Genomic DNA, 25,543 nt, shown 5'->3' with positions numbered 1-25,543 from the left:
GTTAGGACCCCGCCTGACCACCAGCCTGTTGTGACCCCGCCTGACCACCAGCCTGTTGTGACCCCGCCTGACCCCCAGCCTGTTGTGACCCCGCAGGCGGAGCACCATGGAGGAAGATACCCACAGGTTATTTCACAGAGTTGCTGAAAAATTGGGCTGGATGGAGAAGGGGGATTTGGAGGCCGCTGAAGAACAGGTTTGTGGTGCTTTAACTTGTGTTCTTGGACGTCTGGTTGCTGGAGACGATGCAGACAGCTGTACATGTATCCCCACCATGGGACGCTGTTAGGCGTGGTGGCCCAGTCCAGTCTCAATGGGACGCTGTTAGGCGTGGTGGCCCAGTCCAGTCTCAATGGGACGCTGTTAGGCGTGGTGGCCCAGTCCAGTCACCATGGGACGCTGTTAGGCGTGGTGGCCCAGTCTCAATGGGACGCTGTTAGGCGTGGTGGCCCAGTCCAGTCTCAATGGGACGCTGTTCAGTCCAGTCTCGGTCCTCTAACCACTGGACTGTTAAGAGGGATTGATTGATTGATTGATTGACTTTATTGAGCAGAGCGTTAAAACAACCGTTACATCTCAAACCACATGGGGCCGCAGTACATTTATTATTGATTGTTAAAACACTTCTGCCGAGGATATAAACACAAAAAAACCTAATGGTTTATTTCAATTGTGGTCCTCTGGCAAGTAAGAATCTAAACAACCCTGTCAGCATTGAGCATAGTAGTAACTGTCTACAATGTAATAAAAATAAAGAGCCTATCATAGGGGCTTGACCTTTACCCTCCTACTAAAAACACTATATAACACACTATAAGAGACATACTAAACACAAACAATTGATCTACTAGTGATAAACGGCTAATGGGCTGAGGCCCTACCTTCCTCTTCCTAGGCAGATAACCATGTTCGTACTGTCTTCCTAAAGCTAGTTAACCTAGTTGCCTGTTTGATGTGGACAGGCAGACTTCCACAGTACTGCAGCCGAATAATGGAAAGATAATTTGACATAAGTAATGTGATTTAATCTATAGGGAACCATGTTTGTTTCTCTATCTCTGGTTCCATAGCTCGGTCTGGGACAGCGGATGGGGCTTTAGTGATGCGGGCTGCATGGGGATCAGCGAACTGGGATGCTGTCCTGATAAAATATCTTTATTGAAAATATCCCAGTGACATGTAGACCTATATTGTACAGCCACCCAGCTAGCCAATATTTACCATCGAGGTATAGAGCGATCCTACCCAGTACCCACATAAGGACTCTGCTAGTAGCTAACAGATTACCTCAGGCTACTGGGTTTATGAATGCTTTTCTCTCTTGGCAGCTGATAAAGAAGGTGGGTAAGACCCGCCGCCCGGCCACAAGGGGCTGTGGAACCAGCCAGTCGCAGGACCTTCCTTCCTCAGCCAGGGGCCTCCGGTTGGACGGCTGGGACGAGGACTCTGGGAAGGAGAACCAGGTTTCCAAGGGCAACCACACGGGCTACAGGGACAAGGTCCTGATTGAGTCTAGTGACGATGACTTTGACCAGTGTAAGTGAGATTTGAGTATGTTTTTTTGTCCCTCACCCGGCAATGTTGAAGGGGGTGACTTTAGATAGTCCCCTCTACTTGCGTACATGGGTCAACGACGAATAAGGATTTTAAAATTGGGGGAAAAAATAAAATAGCAAACGTAGCAATTTAAGCATTTATTTGAGTGTTCTGTATACAACTCATTAACAGGGATTCATTTTAACAATGCAATTACACATTTTTGGTGAATCGTATGATTTCTCCCACGGAAAAATGTCCTTCCTGGGTAACAGGAATGGATTTTAAAATTATTAACATGTATACCACTGTTAGCATATACACATTTATATATATATTCATAGTTGGAGCTCAACAAACAATTACTGCTCAGAAAACTGCATTTGCATAACAATTAATGTAATATATTTGGTTATTTACACTGAAACGGCCTCATTAGTTGTTGTCGATCACACAATATTCAATCCCGAAAAGAGCTGGAAAATGTCTTAGTGCTTTACAGTAAAGGTAAAAAGGTTGTCATTGTGTCCTTAACCCAAGAAAACATAATATAACTTGAAAATTTGGGTTAAATTACTTGACTGTGTCATTGTTACCCGGAATGACATGCTGTTAGCCAGGAATGACAGAAGGCAGGATTTCAACGTATTGCATTAAAGGCGGTCTTGGGGGGGGGGAAAAATTGGGCATAACCATCTGGGAACTCTCTGTTGTAAACTGTTTGGAAAAGGGCAGGCACATTCAAAAATACTTGGCAGGTGATTGGATTAACCATCTGTCTATCACTGTTTGGCACACGCCAACTTCAACCGCTCCTCATTGTCATAAACCCACCTGGCATAGCTGTTTGTATTTAAAATTTCTCAGAACCAACGCTGATTGACAAGATTGTTTTCTGATCTGGTACAAACTAATCTCTATGGAGAGTATCCAGACCTGATTTGCGAGAGAATGTGAGCTTGTAAAATCAGGAAGGCTAAGAGACACTGAGACAACTGTTAAAGTTTTATTCTATTTTTTATTTTATTTCAATCTTTCCCTCTGATTCCTCTTGTTTATCATCCACTGATCCCTTTTCTTCCTTGTGACAGAAGGAGTCATCAGCCGTACAGGAGTTTTGGGCTTTGATTTGATTTGGACGTAATTGTGGTAGCCACTGTAGACACAAAAAGAATGAGTATTAGATACATGCTGTAATCACAATGATTCAATTACTTTAAATGGATAGATCATTTAACAACTTAATATTCTCATCTTTTTATTACCTTGATCTAAATTACTTAATAAGAAATAGTCCCATTGCTCAACAAAAACATCTAGTCCTTTTAGAAATAAGTTTTGATGAATCTTTAAATGTTTCATTTTTGTGAAACCTAGTTCAGCGTTTGTCCGGTTATACTCCCTCCCTCCCTCCCTCCCTCCCTCCCTCCCTCCCTCCCTCCCTCCCTCCCTCCCTCCGTTGAATTGCATTTCTCTGTTGGCACCACAAGAGGCAGTAGTTCCAGCACACCAAAATAAAGAATGAAAGCAATGGATTCCCACGCGGGAGATCGGGGTTCAAGGCCCCAGTGGGGATGATTTTATGGGACTATACCCCTCAAATCCTGTCCCAACCCCAACCCTTATTCTAACCCCAACCCACACTAGGGACTGGAAGAAGGACACCAAAACCAACCTGTCAATCTCCACTCCAATCTCCAGTAGTGATAAAAGCATTGGATTCCCACTTGAACAAGGTTCAAGACCCGGTGGGGATGACTTTATGTTATTATCAGTGTAACTGCTTTAGCCACTGACCCCTACCATTAATGTTATGGAAGCTGCTGCTAGTTGTTGTGAGCCCATGAGCTAACTGGCTATCTCGCTCTCATTGTGCTGGATTAGCATTGGAAGCATTGGAACTGATGTGTCCAGGCGTCAAGACCCATCTTAATTTATCAGACATTATTTCATGTGATTTCAATTCACAGCTATTTCAGTGGCATGACTAGCTTCCGCCCTCCCAGTCCAGAACAGAAACAAGTCAGCCACGCACATAAGCCAGGCTGGACCTGGCCTGTTTCTTTCTTGAATTCATATGATTCAATGATAGCAACACAGGTCATTGTTGACTTTCGTTGTCTTTTATCATTGTCCTTATTAAGCTCTGCGTTGTGTTTTGATTACAATAAAAGACGGCCCCCAATCTCACATAATACCACACAGTCCAGTGTCTCCTTCTGATGTATTCCAAATGAATCTCTTGAACATGGGATTTGAGCGACATCAAAAGCTGTTTATTCCAGAAGGTTTGACATACAAAAGACGATGGCTTATAGTCTAATGTACAGTTGACCTCTCTGTATGCTGTCTGGACTCAAATCAAAGCTTCGGAGCTCGAGCAAGGTTCTTATGGTTTGGGTGCCCCCCCCCCGCCCTCGTCTCTTCTCCGATAAGACTGTCTTACTGGTCTCTTCTGTGGCCTTGTTTGGTCAAGATGAGCTAGGCCGCCTCGGCGCTAACCACAACAATTGTGTTTGGCACAGAGTCTACCAGCCATGGAATGTCATCTTTATCTCATAAGTCTATTGAAGAGGGACACCGTTTCTTCCAGAAAACTAGCTACAGCCATACTCAGAGGTCAAACATAATAATTTAGAAATAGCTAACAGGATCAGATTAAATCAATATTTCTTTGAAAATCAGCCAGATTCAACATCATTATCATTGATTTTTGTTAGGTTGTTGTCCAAATAATGAACAAATAATGCTACTGTATAAACTAATATGTAATACAGTTTTAGTTTAGCTTTTGCCAATTTTATTCAACAACTGCACACATGAGGATGACATCAGGGATGGGGGGACACAGGTTGACTGTGCACGTATATTTATTAACATAAACATCTCAATCCAGAACTGGGTAAATTGCACCATAAAACATTAAGGATAACCGTTGGGTTGTATTGAGGGCACTCTCAATGGAATCTGTATGAAGTAATGCTATGCCTCCTCTTCTCAGTTCTGGTGCAGAAGGCTACACCCAAAGCTACTTCTCTCAAACCCCGCAGTTGTGCCAAGGAAGTCAGGTAAGAGTACGCAATCCTAACCCTTCTATAGGCCTGTTGATAAATGTCTTATATCATCTAAACCTGTCTTTCGTCAGGCTGCCTGTCCTTACGGTGAGCTCAGACAGTGATGGCAGCTTTGAGGCCTGTGAGTACTCGGCTTTTACACATCTTGTATTTCATGCCAGGCGCATTAAGTGGTATCTTTCTCCTGTGTTTCTCTCTCCTCTCGCGTGAGAAATGGCTCCCAGTGAGCAGACTGGCACCTTGGATTGCAGCTGCCTCCATTGGTGTGTGTGTGTAAATGGGATAATGAGAGGCCATTGTGAAGCGCGGATAAAAAGCCCTATATACTGTAAGTGCAGTTCATTTACCATTTACCATTTCTGCCTTGAAGTCCTGGACCGTGCGAAAACCCCGAAGCCTGCGAGAGCGCCGCGGAGGGGCAGTGAAGACGGGTACGGTCTCCGTGGTTACTGCTCTGTGGTGTCTCTTCCAGTCACTCTGTGGCACGCTGACTACATTCAGATTCTGCTTTAATTGTCATATGTGTATATGGTTGTGTACAATGTACAGTGAAACATTGCTGCCAGCTCCATGATGTGCTCTAAAGATTATGAATGACAAATTACACAAAGCTATACTAATAGAGGTACGTCGGACATGGATGGATTATGTACATGCTATAAATACTTATAAATAACCTGGCGGGGGGGTATGCTCTCTGTACAGCCCATTCTCAACGCCGACACATGGCTGCAGATTTGGTTGGTTTGGTTTGGATGATCTCTAATAACTGTCTGCATCCGTCAAAGATCAAGAAATGAGCTGAATTCTCGAACCTCAGCCACAGTACAATGGATTCATTTCCTTAACGACTGACGGTTGACGCAGATGCTGATGGACGCAGTGGAGCCAAGCCGTAACCGTCTACTGACTATGATCTCTTAACATTTTCTCTTCCCCTCAGCCTCAAAAACTTAATTGTGGACAGCTTCTCTTCTGACGATGACTTCATCATTGAGAAGCGTAAACCTACTTCGAAGAAACCTCCCTCTCAAGGTAACGTCCACAGTCCTTATGTTGTATCTACAAAAATAAGCTCCACTAAGATTGTTGATTAGGGTTGTGAAAAGGATTTACGGTTGACATGGTGTCTGCGGGTGCTGAAAAGCTGTGTGTGGTATTATACACTGACAGAAGGGAGTACTCATAGAAGAAAGAGATGTGTCCTGAAAACGATGTATTTTACAGTATGTTTCTTGTTTTACAGTCAGTAGGACCCCCAGGGCCCTGGCTGGCAAGCCTCCCCCCCAAAGACCCCTGTCTCAGTGTGACTCCCCAGTCTTCCTCAGCGACAGCGATGAAGAAATCGTGATGAAGAGCACCTGGCAGACTCGTCAACGTCCACACAAGCCTTCCTCACAACCTAACAAGGTCAAAGTTCAAGACAGTGGCCAAGACATCTCTCCCTCTTTCTCTCCATCTCCCTCTCCTCTCCCTCCATCCCCCTCTCCGCTCCCCTCCTTCTTGACCCCCGCCCCCAGCTCAGCCCTCCCCCAGAAGGCCTGCTCAGGCCCCCCCCAGCTGGAGGCCTCAGACAGCTCAGAGGAGGAGTTCCTCTCCTTATTGGACAGACTGAAGAAGAACCAGAAGACGAGCAGCGCCACACCCAAACACAACACGGGCAACGCCAGGTTTCTCCATGGATGTATGAACTTCTCCTTCCGGTTCAATAAGTACACGTTGGACCCAATCCCATTTCTAATTTTTCGACTTGCCCCTCGGAACAGAATTGCAAGGGTTGAAATCTTCCCCTGTGAAATAGGACAACGCTTCAAGACCGGATACAGTACGCCACTATGGCAATATTATCAGTGATATAATAATCTGGTACAGTACATCATCAGTAGTAGGCAACTATGGTGATATTATCACATGACATAGACCTCATAATAATTAATAATTACAGTACCTGAGGGGGGTTTCACACCGTGACACACACATTACATATAGGTGACACAGCACACAACACACACACATGCAACTTCAGGGGTGGCCGGTGGATTATGTCTTTTCTTCATCCCATCCAAGCTGTCCTCCTCCAGGGGCAGTTAGGAGCAGGGGGCAGACTTCGGTCAAGGCGTCTGGGACCAAGTCAGAGTGCAAATCCTGGTCAGGGACAGGACTGAAGAGCATCTCTTCTACTTCATGTTTTTCATATTGGGTTCTTTGGGAGGGAACCCTATCGCACACAGGGAGAACATGCAAACTCTGCACAGAAAAGCCTGGGAGACCTTGCTGTGAGGCGACAGTACGTCATCAACGTCTACTGTGGTGAATGGTGATATTATCACAATGACATAGACCTGATACAGTAACAGTACGTCATCAGCAATAGGCCACTATGGTGATATTATCACATGACATAGACCTGATACAGTATCATCTGTAGTAGGTTACTGTAGTGATATTATCACATGACATAGACCTGATACAGTATCATCTGTAGTAGACTACTATGGTGATATTATCACATGACAGATCTGAGAGTAACAGTGCATCATCAGTAGTAGGCAATATTATCACAATGACATTTGCCATTTATCTGATGGAGATATAAAATTATGGACACTCGTTCACAACTTATATGTTTCACGCTATCAATCGATCAAACAAGTCATCAAATAAGAAAGAACACTACTTCATGACCAGGCCACTTCATGACAGAATAGTGGTCACAAGTGTAGCCACTTCGCTGATGGACTTCGGTTACATTTCGGGCATCATGTGCCATCAAAGGGGCATATTGTCAGATATGTCAAAATGTGGGACTGTCATGCACAAATCAGCCTTAAAATGGTGTTAACTACGTAGCAATGTTAGCTAGCTAGCCAGAGACATAAGCATATTGATTTTTTGTAATATGCCTGTATAAAGAAACGATCTATAATACATTGAAGTGACATTTAACAATGATAATACAATGGTTGTCATACTTTTTAAAATCAATATTAATGAAGGAAATACTACATTTGTGGTACATTATTGTTGCTTGTGGCATGTTGGCCACCATCTTGCCGATGATCAGCAAGGCATTCTCTGGGATTTCTCATAGCACTCGGCTTTAAGTGTGCGTCTGAAAAATCTCTGTTCAGAGGGGCATGTAGCCATACCACTTACATACACCCTACCCCTCTCCCAAAAGGGATGGGGACAGCTCTACCCCTACGCGTGAACGTGCAGAATGGGGGGCTAAGTGGTAGGGGCAAGGCAAGTGTTGGGATTGGGCCTTCGTATTCACTCATCTGATCTGCAAATAATCTTTATCTTTATCATTCTTTCCAAGGATGTTATGATGTTAATTGAATATTGCCCTATCGCCTGTTCTCATTGGCTGTTCCATGTGCCTCGTGACTGCAGGGTCCAGTCAGAAACCCCCTGTCTCAGCTTCTCCTGCTAAGCCACAGAAAGGGACGGGCCCTCGGCCTGTAGGGGGAACATCATTGGATATGAAGACCCCGGTGCGTCCGCCCATCACCCGACCCACGGTCTCGCAGACGGAGCCCAGACCCAGCAACAGGTACTGACACTCCACCTGTGGTGATGACACAACGGAGCCATGGTGCAAGCCCCACCCACGTTTCTGAATGATGGTCTTAATGCCGGCCTTACACCAACCGACTCTTCAACCGATTTCAGTGTCACAGACTAATTTCCAAATCACGAGAGTTTCGCTAGAGTCGTAGTGCGCTCCCGTCAACTTTATCGTTTGGTGTACGGTGTCAGTTCGAGCTGTCTTAAGTCAGCCTTTTTCATGTCTTGACATTCCAATAAAATCAAACGTTTAATATCATCATACGTTTTCAGTCTTGGCTCATGCAAATAGTGAAGTTCAATGATGTGAACATTGCCAACAACCAGGTACGCTGTGCTCATCTCTCCAGCACCAAACAGCAGACCGGGTAGAGATGGTTGTACCACGACAGAGGGGAGAAGGGAAAAAAGTGGACAGAAATTGCTGCAGCCATTGAAATGTAGGCTAATCTTGCAAATAATGACCCTGCAAGATCCCAGTCTTTGCTAAATCTCAGTCTAAAGAGCACATTTGTCTTTTGATGTGAGATGGTGTCCAACCCATAGTCTTTTAAAAGTGTTCTAGTGTATGGTAGGCATAAAATTCATATCAAGGACACTGATGTTTCTTACCCCTCAATTCTATTCTGTTTCCATGGAATTGAGCTTTTGTTGCAAGCCAATATTATTGTTTATTCCCTCTCTTCCTCCTCTCTCCCTCCCTCTCTCTGTCTCTCTCCCCCTGTTACGCTAGCCCCCCTAGCCTATGGCTCAATGATGCTAAATGAGGCCTGGCGGAGCTATGGAATGGTAATGGTAAATGGACTGCACTTATATAGCGCTTTTATCCAAAGCGCTTTACAATGGCCTCTCATTCACCCATTCACACACCAATGGCGGCAGCTGCCATGCAAGGTGCTAACCTGCTCATTGGGAGCAATTTGGGGTTCAGTGTCTTGCCCAAGGACACTTCGACATGTGGACAGGAGGAGGTGGGATTCGAACCGCCGACCCTACAATCATTGGACGACCTGCTCTACCACTGAGCCACAGCCGCCCAATGCACAGCAGCTAGCCCTAGAGCGGTATTTCCCTTTGTGATGGGCCGTGTAGTGATCCAGCTCAACCTCAGTGAAGCATTATTCTCTAAACCGGTTCTAGGGGCGGCATGGATCAGAGTACTTACTGGGTTGTTGTTTTCGACGAGTCCTGTAGTAAATGGTAAATGGACTGCACTTATATAGCGCTTTTATCCAAAGCGCTTTACAATAAAGGCCTCTCATTCACCCATTCACACACACATTCACACACCAATGGTGGCAGCTTCCATGCAAGGCGCTAGCCTGCTCATTGGGAGCAATTTGGGGTTCATATCTTGCCCAAGGACACTTCGACATGCAGTCAGGAGGAGCCGGGATTCGAACCACCGACCCTACGATCATTGGACGACCCGCACTACCCCATAGCTATACAGCCACCCCCCCTATACAGCCGAGGTTCTAGTAGGGTCTAGAACCTCAATTCTATGACCAATTATCTGGCTAAGATGTTTTGATGATTGATTTCACCTCTATGGACCTTTTATAAACTGCAGAATCTGAATCCTCATGGTCGACTTGCGTGGAAAAAGTGTCTTTCCGAGACAAGGCGCCAGCAGGTATTTTGGATTTGGCCCCTTGGCAAAAAAATAATAGAGGTCAAATCAGTCATGAAAACATCTTAGCCAGAGAAGGGTCTCAGGACTGAGATTCTAGACTACTGTCCAGCCCACTCTGAATCTGTCTGTCCAGCCCACTCTGAATCTGTCTGTCCAGCCCACTCTGAATCTGTCTGTCCAGCCCACTCTGAATCTGTCTGTCCAGCCCACTCTGAATCTGTCTGTCCAGCCCACTCTGAATCTGTCTGTTCAGCCCACTGAATCTGTCTGTTCAGCCCACTCTGAATCTGTCTGTTCAGCCCACTCTGAATCTGTCTGTCCAGCCCACTCTGAATCTGTCTGTCCAGCCCACTCTGAATCTGTCTGTCCAGCCCACTCTGAATCTGTCTGTTCAGCCCACTGAATCTGTCTGTTCAGCCCACTCTGAATCTGTCTGTCCAGCCCACTCTGAATCTGTCTGTCCAGCCCACTCTGAATCTGTCTGTTCAGCCCACTCTGAATCTGTCTGTTCAGCCCACTCTGAATCCGTCTGTTCAGCCCACTCTGAATCCGTTTCCCTACGCTGTTCCCTCTGCCCCCACCAGCCCGCTCGCTGCGCGTCTCTCTCAGCGTGTGCCGAGTTCTCACATCGTGTCCTAGCCCTGCATGTTCTCAGCCCAGTTCAATCTTCTCATTCAGAAACCCAAAGACATGCCCCCATATATCTCGTCATCAGTATTAAAGGGTTAGTTCAGAATTGTTGACGTGGAGCCTCATTTACGACTTACTCATAATGTTGTTGATTGACAGAGAACATTTTCAGCTGATCCCATGCCGTCTCTCGTTCCGGTGTTAGCGGCATGCTAATGCTAGCGCAATGCAGTAGAAATGTCTAGTATTCAAAGAACTCACATAAGCACTCCACGGTGCACCGGACAGGAGCGTGTCTCTAGGGGGGGCCTGACTAAGCTGAGCCGTTGGTGTCCCAGGGGTGGGGGCTGAAGGACACCGCATGACTGGTCAGAGCAGATGGGAGTCGTCTCCCTCCGGCAGCTGGAGGGTCGATGCTAGAATGGATCGTCTGGAGGGAGGAGGGGAGGAGGGGAGGGAACTCCGCTACACGTCATCAAATGCTCACAGCGGAATTGTTTGGCAGCCAGGAGGCGAGCATTGAGCAATTCCCCTCCTCGCCCACGATCCACCAGGCGAGCGTGCCCAAGCAGGGGTATTGCGATATGCGGAGCGTGCCTACTCGGTACCGTCCGATTAGCTCCACCCCTGGGTCCAATTTCATAAATCGGCCTGACCTGTGTCCACGTCTGACCCTGTAGCTGCCTAGTGCTGTGATTGGTTGATGTGTATGTGTAGCCGCCTTCGATCCATTCTAGCATTCTAGCTTGTGGGCCAGTATGGGGGTTAGGGTTCACATCTGTGGGGCAGTACGGGGGTTAGGGGTCACCTCTGTGGGGCAGTACGGGGGTTAGGGGTCACCTCTGTGGGGCAGTACGGGGGTTAGGGGTCAACTCTGTGGGGCAGTACGGGGGTTAGGGGTTAGGGGTCACCTCTGTGGGGCAGTACGGGGGTTAGGGGTCACCTCTGTGGGGCAGTACGGGGGTTAGGGGTCACCTCTGTGGGGCAGTACGGGGGTTAGGGGTCACCTCTGTGGGGCAGTACGGGGGTTAGGGGTCACCTCTGTGGGGCAGTACGGGGGGTAGGGGTCACCTCTGTGGGGCAGTACGGGGGTTAGGGGTCACCTCTGTGGGGCAGTACAGGGGTTAGGGGTTAGGGGTCACCTCTGTGGGGCAGTACGGGGGTTAGGGGTTAGGGGTCACCTCTGTGGGGCAGTATGGGGGTTAGGGGTCACCTCTGTGGGGCAGTACGGGGGTTAGGGGTTAGGGGTCACCTCTGTGGGGCAGTACGGGGGTTAGGGGTCACCTCTGTGGGGCAGTACGGGGGTTAGGGGTCACCTCTGTGGGGCGGTACGGGGGTTAGGGGTTAGGGGTCACCTCTGTGGGGCAGTACGGGGGTTAGGGGTCACCTCTGGGGCAGTACGGGGGTTAGGGGTTAGGGGTCACCTCTGTGGGGCAGTACGGGGGTTAGGGGTCACCTCTGGGGCAGTACGGGGGTTAGGGGTTAGGGGTCACCTCTGTGGGGCAGTACGGGGGTTAGGGGTTAGGGGTCACCTCTGTGGGGCAGTACGGGGGTTAGGGGTCACCTCTGTGGGGCAGTACGGGGAGGAGGACTCGCTGGGGTTTCCTCCACTGATGTTTGAGGTGGCCTCTGGATAGTCAGAGTGTGGAAGAGGGGAGGTGCTGTATGAGTCTGGTGACCTCAGACAGGTGGAGGGGAGGTGCTGTATGAGTCTGGTGACCTCAGACAGGTGGAGGGGAGGTGCTGGATGAGTCTGGTGACCTCAGACAGGTGGAGGGGAGGTGCTGGATGAGTCTGGTGACCTCAGACAGGTGGAGGGGAGGTGCTGGATGAGTCTGGTGACCTCAGACAGGTGGAGGGGAGGTGCTGGATGAGTCTGGTGACCTCAGACAGGTGGAGGGGAGGTGCTGGATGAGTCTGGTGACCTCAGACAGGTGGAGGGGAGGTGCTGGATGAGTCTGGTGACCTCAGACAGGTGGAGGGGAGGTGCTGGATGAGTCTGGTGACCTCAGACAGGTGGAGGGGAGGTGCTGGATGAGTCTGGTGACCTCAGACAGGTGGAGGGGAGGTGCTGGATGAGTCTGGTGGCCTCAGACAGGTGGAGGGGAGGTGCTGGATGAGTCTGGTGACCTCAGACAGGTGGAGGGGAGGTGCTGGATGAGGCCTGTGTGAAGGCGAGGAACGTTTTTTAAGAGGACAACTGTGTGGGTTGAATTTGTTTGTTTCTTAGTGTTTTGTAAGCATGTCTCAGTAATGAGCAACAAAGCACCGCCCCCCCCCTCTGTGTCTCCCCCCCCCCTCCCAGAGTGGCGGTGTGTAAGACCCCCGGATGCTTCCTCCAGACCCTGTCGACCCCGGGCTCCAGCTTCACACGCAGTTTCAAACACACCAAGGAAGACCTCACCTCCAGACTCTACCAGCTCTACAACATCAGCATCTTCGACAGCAAAGTGAACACACACACAACCAGTCTCACACACACAACCAGTCTCACACACACAACCAGTCTCACATATACACATACGGAACAGGAGTTTACATGTTTTGCAAATGGGTATTGATTGGTATTCTTGCTATTGATTGGTACTTAAATATCCCTGCCTTTCTCATTGTGTCTGTGCGTTCTCCCCCCAGCTGCCCGCCGACATGTCAGTGAGCTGGAATAAGAAGATGAGGAAGACGGCAGGTTATTGCATCTCGGGGCAGGAGAGGGCGGGAGGGAAGCGGTACGCTCGCATCGAGCTCTCCGAGAAAGTCTGTGACTCTGCAGGTAAACACACCCGCTGGCGGGACTGGTGTTGGGTCCCCCTCGTGGAGGACAGGACAGGTGTTAGACCTGGTGTTGGGCCCCCCTCGTGGAGGACAGGACAGGTGTTAGACCTGGTGTTGGGCCCCCCTCGTGGAGGACAGGACAGGTGTTAGACCTGGTGTTGGGCCCCCCTCGTGGAGGACAGGACAGGTGTTAGACCTGGTGTTGGGTCCCCCTCGTGGAGGACAGGTGTTAGACCTGGTGTTGGGCCCCCTTGTGGAGGACAGGTGTTAGACCTGGTGTTGGGCCCCCTCGTGGAGGACAGGTGTTAGGCCTGGTGTTGGGTCCCCCTCGTGGAGGACAGGTGTTAGACCTGGTGTTGGGTCCCCCTCGTGGAGGACAGGTGTTAGGCCTGGTGTTGGGTCCCCCTCGTGGAGTACAGGTGTAGACCTGGTGTTGGGTCCCCCTCGTGGAGGACAGGACAGGTGTTGGGTCCCCCTCGGGGAGGACAGGACAGGTGTTGGGTCCCCCTCGGGGAGGACAGGACAGGTGTTGGGTCCCCCTCGGGGAGGACAGGACAGGTGTTGGGTCCCCCTCGTGGAGGACAGGTGTAGACCTGGTGTTGGGTCCCCCTCGTGGAGGACAGGTGTAGACCTGGTGTTGGGTCCCCCTCGTGGAGGACAGGTGTTAGACCTGGTGTTGGGTCCCCCTCGTGGAGGACAGGTGTTAGGCCTGGTGTTGGGTCCCCCTCGTGGAGGACAGGACTGGTGTTGGGTCCCCCTCGTGGAGGACAGGTGTTAGACCTGGTGTTGGGTCCCCCTCGTGGAGGACAGGACAGGTGTTGGGTCCCCCTCGTGGAGCACAGGTGTTAGACTCACGAGTCGGTCTCTAAAACACTGCACATGGGTGGAAACACGTGGGTAGAAACAGAACCAATCTTTAGGGTGGTCCTTCCTAACAGAACCAATCTTTAGGGTGGTCCTTCCTAACAGAACCAATCCAGAGTCTTTAGGGTGGTCCTTCCTAACAGAACCAATCCAGAGTCTTTAGGGTGGTCCTTCCTAACAGAACCAATCCAGAGTCTTTAGGGTGGTCCTTCCTAATGGGGTGGTGAATGTTTTGTTTTGTGTTGATTCTTCAGTTTGTTTGGAGGACATCATTCCGCTAAGGCAGGTACTTCACCCGGTTTTCGATGCTGTTCTAGCAAAGATTTTCGATGGAGAAGTTTCCAGACTTTCGGAGGCGGAGATCTCTGGCATTGCGAGACCAGGAAACCTGTGGTTGATGTTGTGGATGCTGTCTCTATGCAACACAGTAAAGTTGTTTTCTCTGACGACTGTGCCTCCGTCGCTCCCTCCAGACCGTCTGAGAGACACGCTCGTCCATGAGATGTGCCACGCCGCCACCTGGTTGATTAATGGCGTGCGGGACGGCCACGGATCTTTCTGGAAGCTGTACGCCCGCAAGGCCACGCTGGCGCACCCTGAGCTGCCCATGGTGACGCGCTGCCACAGCTACGACATTAACTACAAGTACCAGTACCAGTGCAGCCGCTGCAAGAACACGTGAGTCCAAGAACACGCATGTCTAAGAACACGCATGTCCAAGAACACGTAACACATATCTCCAAGAACACATCTCCAAGAACACATCTCCAAGAACACGCATGTCCAAGAACACGCATGTCCAATAACATATATGTCCAAGAGAACACACATGTCCAAGAACACTAGGTTTGCCGTTGTTACCAGCGTTACTGTGTTCAGGCACACACCGGTCACACCGTTGCAATTACCCATCGTCCCCACGGTTGACTCGTAATTTGTAAAATACTAAGCGTGTCATCAATACTTAGTGACGGCGCTCGCTATAAACTGAGTGTGTCTGCTCACTCGCTCAGCGTGTGCCGGCAGAGGGAGTCGCAAGCTCCGGACACAGAGCAGCGCTGCCAGATCTCACTCATCACATAACGGGAGTCTAGGGCGATTTCACTCATCACATAACAGGAGTCTAGAGCGATTTCACTCATCACATAACGGGAGTCTAGAGCGATTTCACTCATCACATAACGGGAGTCTAGAGCAATTTCTCTCATCACATAACTGGAGTCTAAAGCGATCGGCCCTCAGCTTTCTTACACTTTCCGGTACAGGTTGGATGTGCACACAGATACTTCACTTTACTCTTTAATGAATGCAAATAATTTTCAAACTTTCTTAAAAAGCCTTTCAAATGTAACCGATCAAAGAAAACATGAATGCGAGCGAACGGAGTAGAGCGGACGCTTGTCAAATGTAAGGTGCTACCGGTAACACTGATGTTGTCATGCGTTTAATAACCGGTGGGGAAAAAATGCTCATCGTGGCTTCCATAAAGAACACACATGTCCAAGTCCAACTGTCTCTGGACTTCATGTTAACTAAATGGTAAATGGACTGCACTTGCATATATACCACTTTTATCCAAAGCACTTTACAATTTGCTCTCATTCACCTATTCACACACCAATGGCGGCAGCAGCCGTGCAAGGTGCTAGCCTGTTCATTGGAAGCTGTTTGAGGTTCAGTGTCTTGCCAAAGAACACTTCAACATGTGGACAGGAGGAGCTGGGATTTGAACCGCCAATCCCACGATCATTAGTTTAGTTTAGTTTATTTATTTTAAATAGGGACAGCACATATTAATGAACATTTAAATAAATACATGCATACATGTAAATGTACATAAATATATGCCAGATATAGCCAACAGGCTAATTTTCATCTGTAGTGCCTTGTCAGGTTGATGGCAGAATAAAAAATCACAATACATAATTCACAATACACAATTACAAACACAATATCAAGAATCACAAACATATCAGAGAAGTCCATCTGACCTAAAACTTACTCCATACAGTAAGAAACACATAAAATGCAGATGATACAAATGATTATCAATGAGAACCAATTAGACAACCCACTCTTCCTTCTGAGCCACAGACGCCCTCAACTAACTTTCTAACTCACTCACTCTTCTGTCTATCATCTATTGGATCTTGAACTTTGTCATATTCATATCTGAACTGTGTGTGTCATTCATATCTGAACTGTGTGTGTGTGTCTCATTCATATCTGAACTGTGTGTGTGTGTGTGTCTCATTCATATCTGAACTGTGTGTGTGTGTCTCATTCATATCTGAACTGTGTGTGTGTGTGTCTCATATCTGAACTGTGTGTGTGTGTGTGTCTCATTCATATCTGAACTGTGTGTGTACATCATATTCATATCTGAACTGTGTGTGTGTGTGTGTGTGTGTGTGTGTGTATATATATATCATATTCATATCTGAACTGTGTTTGTAGGATCGGACGTCACTCCAAGTCCCTGGACACCCAGCGGTTCCAGTGTGCTCTCTGTTCGGGTGGTCAGCTGGTCCTGCTGACCCCGGCCAACGCCACGCCCCGCGCGCCCACGCCCTTCGCCAGCTTTGTGAAGGAGAACTACGGCAGTGTGCGCCGGGAGCTGACGGGGCAGAGCCACGGCCACGTGATGCGTAAACTCAGTGCCGACTTCGCCACCAAGACCCGTCTCAGCCAGAGCTGACACACATGACCCCCTACCCTTATCCTTCCCCAACCCTCACCCTAACCCAACCCTAACCTAACCCTCACCCTAACCTAACCCTAACCCTCACCCTAACCTAACCCTCACCCTAACCTAACCCTCACCCTAACCTAACCCTCACCCTAACCTAACCCTCACCCTAACCTCACCCTAACCTCACCCTAACCCTCACCCTAACCTAACCCTCACCCTAACCTAACCCTCACCCTCACCCTAACCCAACCCTCACCCTAACTTACCCTCACCCTAACCTAACCCTCACCCTAACCTCACCCTCACCCTAACCTAACCCTAACCCCCTACCCTTATCCTTCCCCAACCCTCACCCTAACCCAACCCTAACCTAACCCTCACCCTAACCTAACCCTCACCCTAACCTCACCCTCACCCTAACCTAACCCTCACCCTAACCTCACCCTCACCCAACCCTCACCCTAACCTAACCTAACCCTCACCCTCACCCTAACCCAACCCTCACCCTAACTTACCCTAACCTAACCCTCACCCTAACCTAACCCTCACCCTCACCCTAACCCAACCCTCACCCTAACTTACCCTCACCCAACCCTCACCCTAACCTAACCCTCACCCTAACCTAACCCTCACCCTAACCTAACCCTCACCCTAACCCTCACCCTAACCTAACCCTCACCCTAACCTAACCTAACCCTCACCCTCACCCTAACCCTCACCCTAACTTACCCTAACCTTACCCTCACCCTAACCTCACCCTAACCTAACCCTCACCCTCACCCTAACCCAACCCTCACCCTAACCTAACCTAACCCTCACCCTAACTTAACCCTCACCCTAACCTAACCCTAACCTAACCCTCACCCTAACCTAACCCTAACCTAACCCTAACCCCCTAACCCAACCCTCACCCTAACCTAACCCAACCCTCACCCTAACCCTCACCCTAACCCAACCCTTATCCTTCTCCAACCCTCACCCTACCCCAACTCAGACAGTTACCCTACGCTGATCTCTGAGCCCCGACAGTGCTGGACCTGACTTCCTAGGATGCTCTGTGTCTCAAGGTGCTGCTGTGTATCAGTGGAAGTGAAATGAACACAGCTCGCTATGTGAATATCTGCTCTACTGGTCTATGAACACAGGCAGGTGTGACTGATTGACCTCTTAAGGTATCTGTGATATGTGTTTTTGGACCAATGCTTATGACTGTTATGAGGAAATATGTTTTTTTTTTTATGCTATAGGAATGTCATATGAATGTGTTGTTTCTGTTTCTTTGTGTAATAAAGATCTGACATTTGGCGTTTGTGTATTTTCTGTGACTATTCCACTATGCTTAGTGTATTTGCCTTCTGTAGAAATGCAATATCTAATACCCCCTGGGACAGTAATCAATATCTAATCAAATCAAACTTTATTTGTATAGCGCATTTCAGACAGAGGAAAAACAATGCGCTTGACAGAGTAATTGGGGGGTGGGAAGCCAAAAAAAGTTTCACCCAGGGGCCAGAAAAGTGAGCTGTAAAAATAATTCCCTGATCCCTCTCAACGAGACGATGGAGCAAGCTCTTGGAAAATGTTTGTCAATTGGCTCAGAACAAATACAGAGCAATAAACATGGGCTAAATACTTCATAGGAGAGACATGACTCAGTAGAGTATACAAATAGTTACAGAGATGTTGCCTACATGGTAGGTCATTGTGTTAGCTATCCCTGTAGTCTGATATATTTAATAATAATAATACACTTTATGAGCACCTTTCGTGACATAAAATGCAGTTCAAAGAGCTTTACAAAAGAGAAGATAACAATTGAAAAGTAGTAAGAGTAAAGTGCATTGTAAAAAAGACATTAAAAGCAAAACATCAATACATAAAAATAGAAAACCATAAAATAAGATCAATGATATATATATATGCAATGACATAATAAAATACAACTAGTGCTGCGAGCAGCAGTGAGCGGGCCCACGCGTGTCGGGGTGCGGCGCTGTTAAAGGCGGTGCTATTTCGTTTTCCAGTATTGAGAGAAACTACCTGTCACCAGTAGGTGGCGCTCTAATCGTGACTCAATACCGACGCATAGATGTGTTCAGGACGGTACCTTGATGAAGCGTGAGAAATGTTGTGTAAATCGGACAATGTATGTAGGAGTTATGATGACTTCCTGCTTGACCTGTAGGTTGTAGGACGCGACCTTCATCAAGCATGAGCAATGTGGAGTAAATTGGATAATGTAGGTAGGAGTTATGAAGACTTCCTGTTTCACCAGTAGGTGGCGCTGTAGGCATGACGCAATACTGACTTACAGATGTGTTCAAGATGCGACCTTCATCAAGCATGAGCAATTTGGAGTAAATCGGATAACGTATATAGGAGTTATGAGTACTTCCTGTTTCACCAGTAGGTGGCGCTGTAAGTGTGACTCAATACCGACGCATAGATGTGTTCAGAATGTGATCTTCATGAAGCGTCAGCAATTTGGTGCCAATCGGATAATGTATGGAGGAGTTTTGAGGACTTCCTGTTTCACCAATAGGTGGCGCTATACGTGACGCAATACTGACACACAGATGTGTTCAGGACAGAACCGTCATGAAGCGTGAGAAACATCGGACAAATTGGATAATGTATGGAGGAGTTATGAGGACTTCCTGTTTTATGGACAAATTTCAAATTTTGGCGGGGCGCCACGGTAAGTATGCTTGGTGAAAACTAAATTCTTTGATAACTTTTGATCACAAAGGTCTTAAGATCAAGCTGACCGAATATGAAGTTGATCGGATGAAATCTGTAGGAGTGCGTTAAAGTACAAGGCATGGAAATGGTAAAAACAAGGAGACAATGGCACATTAAAGGAGAATGCTCGTTTTTGACAACCTGGACCTTATTTACGGCATATTATAAGACGTTTGACTCACCGAGATAATTTTGGTGTAATTCGGAGGCCTGTACTGTAGAAGAAATTTAAAATCCAGCTCGAGCCAAACTTTATCCATGTAATTGCGGCGGATGGGGCACTGAGAATGCAACTTCTAAAAAATCTATTTTCTGCCGCGAAACAGTTGTTTTCATCAATCTGTCATTATGAATCGCTATTTGAGCCAAGATTCGCTCAAAGAGGTTAAGTCTGGTTTATTGAGAAAACATACGAGCGCAAGGACTTCAGGACAATGCACGTGAGTGGTTCATCCAACAGAAGTCCCGCAGTCTGGTCTTGCGCGGCCTTATATTCAAGCAATACACAGGTATGACGCTTCCAGGGATGTGATTGGCTAACCCATTGTGCATGTCATATTAAATGGCAGGCATCATTAACAGTGGTCGAGAATACAGACGTGACATGAGAAAAGGCGGTAATTCTTGCAGGGACAATAGGACAAAGGATGTTTATTCTGGAGCAGACAGGTGTGTTGACCTCCTGGAGGTCATCCTGTCATAAATTAGATTAGCACAGCTATGTGAAAGGTTGAGGGAGGTGGTAAGGTGGTGAAACTACAATTTCTATGACAGTGGCAGGGTCAGTTCCTCCAAAATGCTCTTTCAGGGCCACATCTGCTTGGAGATCAACCAGTTCCATCTGGAGAGGACCAGGTTTTGCCCACTTGAAGAGCTGTGTGACTTCATGACCCCCGGACATCTGTGATGAGGAATGGATTCTGAATGAGCAGGGTGAACTGCTGTCTAAGGCTGAAGCTGTCAAAAAGTTTGCTGAAGTTTCCAATCAGTTTGTTGACAAAGTCAAAAGAAGACATCCCTCTCACCCTGAACCTGTTCCTGCACTGTTGGGAAGTGTGCAGTCTCCCTGCAGGTCTTCCTTGAACACCTCAAGTGAGCAGACAGCTGCCATCAGGTCACAAACTGAATTGTTCAGTGGTCGGAAAAATCAGTTTAAAAGGAACTAGATGGCAACATTTTAACATTGCTGCTTGCTCTTAATGAGTAGTCACGAGTACACTTCATTTGAATGTAGCCTCAACATTAGTTGCATGTTCTAACGGACATTTAACCCAGGGGTAGTAGAACTGCAGTGTGAATGGTATAGCTCTGGGCTTAGGTTAACCCTGGGTTAACAATGTGTGTGAAAAGGGTCAAAGTTAACCCAGGGTTAACTCTTAGCCCTGGGGTAAGGATAGCCCTAGGCTAAGAATATGCAGGGTGCAAATCCTTAATGACACGTCAGGCCAGATGGACCTAATAAAACACAATTTCAGCATGTCACCGTCCCGTTAGGGGACGAAGGACCTCCCTAATGATGCTGCATTGGTTCTGCAATACAGTTTTGTTTTTTACTCTTGTTTCCGCCCACTTTTAAGCCAGAAATCAGGATGCATGTCTTCAGTCTCTAGTTGGGCGCAGCGTTTAGAGACTGATTCTTGAGTCTAGTTCATTACTTGAGCAGTTGAGCTGACTTGAACTGTCCCACCGGCCGGAATGACGCTTGTCCTGCTCTTCTTTCCTTCTAGAAAAAGCTTATTTTAGTAGGCTATTGAGCATTTTTGGACAAATAATTGGCAAAATTACATCCATTTCAGCACTTTGACATTGTCTGACAGGTAAAAAATATTAAAAAAATAATTTATTAATAAAATGTATTATTACATTCACTTCCATCAGAAGTGTCAGTAAATCAACTTCTATAAATACCTCAATATATTATTTGAGTAGGGTAGCCTAAGATAGTAAACAAGGAGAATCAGGGACTTTGAATTCTGGCAAATAGATTTATTCACCAAATAGTTGAAACAATCAATCTTTTTTTTTTTTTACAAAACATACCTTCAACAAAGGGGAGCAAAAAGGTAGAACACACAAGATTTAACTAATAGCCTGTACTCCTGTGGCCTATCAACATTCAGCTGTAAACACAACTGTGCCTTGGGGATTGTGCTAAACTGTCTCAAAATAATGTATTATTGTGTTAAACTGCTTTCTTTATTAATATGAACATAGAGGAGAAAGAACTAAAATATTTGCCAGGTTTCTGGCACTCAAGGTTTCTCTCTGTTGTGGATACTTTGATGGGAAACAAGTCCTCTACTCACTAAAAGCTTTGTCACATTTCTGGCATTGATATAATTTCTCTCCTTTGTGGATTGTTCTATCGTTCATTAAAGTATTAAAGAAAATGAATATAAGTTTTGTCACATTCCTCACACTGATATGGCTTCCCTCTCCTGTGTGGAATCTTATATGAACACCAAATGCCAAGTCAGAAACCAAGGTGTCATGTTTGATTCTGATCTTAATTTTGAGGGCTATATGAAGAGTGTAACAAGGACATCCTTGTATGACCTGAGAAACATTGTTAAGGTGAAACCTTTTCTCTCCCAGGCTGACACCGAAAGACTAACACATGCTTTTATCAGTAGCAGGATGGGTTACTGTAACACTCTCCTATCTGGTCTACCAAAGAAAGCTATTAGCGAACTTCAGATGATACAAAATGCTGCAGCACGTGTTCTCACTAAGACCAGAAGGAGGGCACACATCACACCAGTCTTACAATCGCTACAGTGGTTACTGGTCAGTTTTAGAACAGATTTAAATATTAATTTATTAGTTTATAAAGCTCTCCATAGTCATGCACCTGAATAAATGTCAGGCATGCTTTTACAGTATACACCAAGTAGGTCCTCTGACACTGAACTTTTAACAATTCCTGGAACCAGGACCAAGAGACATGGGAAGGTAGCCTACATTTTTCCACCCCCAGCCTCTGGAATACCCTCCCAGAAAACCTAAGAATGGCTGAAACTGCGGGAACCTTTAAATGACGAAGTATGAGGTACATCTTAAGACGTACCTTTTTAAATCTAACTTTTATCATGTCGTTTTACCCATTTAAAAATACAGACTTTTTTTTTTTTTTTTTACACCGTTTACTGTTTCTTCTTTTACCATATATGATCGGTCCTGTTTTATATTCTTATTTCTTTTTCTACTATTTTAACTGTTATTTATTCAGTACAGCACTGTGTGCTACATTTACTTGTATGAACAGTGCTATGTAAATAAAGTTGACTGACTTATATGGCTGACTACCTTAAATGGCACACACACACTGCACATAACACCGCTCACACACCAAACTACAATCTGCACACGCTGTACATTCACCACACCCCATTTTCTATATAGTACACATACTGTATTGTGCCTCCCCCTTTATATTTATTTTTAACTGCATATCATAATTTGTACATTGCACTGCATTATGTTGCACTGTCCTGTCCTGCACCTTGTTATATGTCTACAACAGCGTGTAGTCAAATTCCTAGTATTTGTGAACCATATACATAGCAATAAACAGATCTTGAGTCGTGACTAAATGACTTACAACTAAAGACTTTGTCACATTCCTCATAGTGATATGGTCAACTAAATGACTAACGCCAGGTTTCCACTAGATGCAGGAGTGCTGCAAAGCATCAGGAACCAGGCTGTCCAGACACAAATTCGCTTGTGGATAAAATAGACCAGACCGATACCATCACTGCTGAGCTGAATCCAGTGTGAATGGTCAAACTGGTTAACACGGGTGCCAAAAGGAAACTGCCTGTACTTGCTGGCACTTCCGCATCCAATGTGAACCGGGAGTTATGCCCGAAAGATGTCACATCAATAACATTGATATGGTTAAACTAGCCAAATTATTTATTAACTAAAAACTGTCACATTCCTCACACTGATATGGTTTCTCCCTGTGTGGATTCTTGACTAAATCAGACTTATGACAACGCTTTGTCACATTCCTAACCCTGATCTGGTTTCTCTACTGCGTGGATTCTTCTATGTCTAACTAAATGACTCTTACGACTAAAAGCTTTGTCACATTCCTCACACCGATATGGTTTTTCTCCAGTGTGGATTCGTCTATGGCTAACTAACATACCTTCAAGTCTAAAAGCTATACCACATTCCTCACACTGATATTGTTTTTCTCCTGTGTGGATTTTTCTATGTCTAGCTAAATCACACTTTTGACTAAAAGCATTGTCACATTCCTCACAATGATATGGTTTCTCTCCTGTGTGCATTCTTCTATGACGAACTAAATCAGACCTATGACTAAAAGCTTTGTCACATAACTCACACTGATATGGTTTCTCTCCTGTGTGGATTCTCCTTCTGTGTATAACTAAATGACTTTTCTGCCTAAAAGCTTCATCACACTCCTCACACTGATATGGTTTCTCTCCTGTATGGATTCTTTTATGGCTGACTAAATAACTCTTTTGACTAAAAACTTTGTCACAGTCCTCACACTGATATGGTTTCTCTGCTATGTGGATTTTTCTGTGGCCAACTAAAGAACTCTTTTGACTAAAAGCTTTCTGACAAACCTCACAGTGATATGGTTTCTCTCCTGTGTGGACTCTTCTATGACCATCTAAAGCAGGCTTCCGCCTAAAACCTTTGTGACATGCATTACACTGATATGGTTTCTCTATTGTATGGATTATTCTATGTAAAGCTAACGAACTGTTACAACTAAAAGCTTTTCCACAATCTTCACACTGATACGGTTTCTCTCCTGTGTGAATTCTTCTGTGTTTCACTAAACTACTCTGTATGCTAAAAGCTTTGTGACATACCTCACACTGATATGGTTTCTCTCTTGTGTGGAATCTTCTATGTAAAACCAAATAACTGTAACTACTAAAAGTTTTTCCACATTCCTCACACTGATATGGTTTCTCTCCAGTGTGTATTCTACTATGTTGAACTAAACTAACCTTCTGACTAAAACCCTTGTGACATTCCTCACACTCATATGGTTTCTGTCCTGTGTGGATTATTCTATGTATAACCAAACTTTTCTGTAAACTAAAAGCTTTGTGACATTCCTCACACTGATATCGTTTCTCTACTGCCTCTCTCTCAGGCTCTCCAGAAACATCTTCACTCTCAGTGCCAGGACTGGAGCTGGGAAAAGGCCTGGTCCAGGGGCGCCTGAGGCGAGTGTTAGGGCTTGAAGAAGGGCTAGTAATAGGTCTAGAACACTTGACCTGTGTTCTCCTTGATTGTACAGGCAATTTAGGCACTCCAGTATGCAGAAGCCTAAGGCAGCAGACCATTGGTTCAAGAATCAGTCCACTCTCATTCTCTTCTAAACTGTGAGCTGTCTGGCTGGTTCTGACACTGGCTGGTTCTGGTGCTCTATAGTCCTCTTCTTCAGACTCTGCTTTGATTTGTTCTTCAGTTCTGTTAGTGGATAAAGAATCTCTTTCTCTGTTCTCCATAGTTGGAGTTTGGTCAAGAGGTGGGAGTTGAGACAAGTCCTCTGGGTCACTGAGAGGAGTGCAAATGGAGTCTGTAGTATCAGACTGCAGCCCTTGAATCAGCTCTCCCCCCTGACAGGTCCACAGCTCTTGTTCCTCTTTAATCTGTGGGGCCTCTGGTTGAGAGAGCCGATGGCCATCTGGGGAAAAAAGGAAGATACATATGATAAAGCCTATTTCATTATTCAACCTAACATGGCTGACAGCGAAAATTAGGGCTCGAATCCCGTTTTTAATAAGTTTAACATATTATTCTAAGAAGCATTTTGGCTATTCCTAATTATCAGAAGAGACATCTCGGTCTCTTCTCTGGAGCCGATGTTGCGCAACACACTGCCACACGCGCCAGAGACTAGGGATGTGCAAATGTGTCAACGAATTGACGACTATCAACGGGGTCTCCATGTCAACTGTAAAAGCACTTATCAAAAAATTGCCTAGCCTGTTCAAAATGAAAAAAGATTAAAGCTAATCAAAATGA

The 25,543-nt window shown here is 46.3% G+C and overlaps 2 protein-coding genes across 2 annotated transcripts; one reads left to right on the top strand and one right to left on the bottom strand.

The window, feature by feature from the left end:
- Positions 1-261: 261 nt before the first annotated feature.
- On the top strand, positions 262-16,780 carry gcna (germ cell nuclear acidic peptidase; the record flags this gene model as incomplete). Its single annotated transcript, XM_084453529.1, has 11 exons — positions 262-435; positions 1,329-1,536; positions 4,538-4,604; positions 5,554-5,645; positions 5,929-5,988; positions 6,136-6,294; positions 8,007-8,166; positions 12,752-12,896; positions 13,081-13,216; positions 14,556-14,760; positions 16,540-16,780. The coding sequence occupies 11 exons, from the start codon at positions 262-264 to the stop codon at positions 16,778-16,780; spliced, it is 1,647 nt and encodes a 548-aa protein (XP_084309655.1).
- A 4,796-nt stretch (positions 16,781-21,576) lies between these two features.
- Positions 21,577-25,092, bottom strand: LOC311321442 (uncharacterized protein). The gene has a single exon (XM_084453423.1). The coding sequence runs from the start codon at positions 25,021-25,023 to the stop codon at positions 23,533-23,535; it is 1,491 nt and encodes a 496-aa protein (XP_084309549.1). The 5' UTR covers positions 25,024-25,092; the 3' UTR covers positions 21,577-23,532.
- Between the last annotated feature and the right edge of the window lie 451 nt (positions 25,093-25,543).

This window comes from Borostomias antarcticus (genome assembly GCF_949987555.1).
Source record: "Borostomias antarcticus genome assembly, chromosome: 19".
Taxonomy (NCBI): domain Eukaryota; kingdom Metazoa; phylum Chordata; class Actinopteri; order Stomiiformes; family Stomiidae; genus Borostomias; species Borostomias antarcticus.
This window is presented reverse-complemented; position numbering and strand designations above follow the sequence as displayed.

Excerpts from the sequence above, each read along its gene's own strand:
- LOC311321442 (XM_084453423.1), bottom strand. The coding sequence starts at position 25,023 with ATGGAGAACAGAGAAAGAGATTCTTTATCCACTAACAGAACTGAAGAA.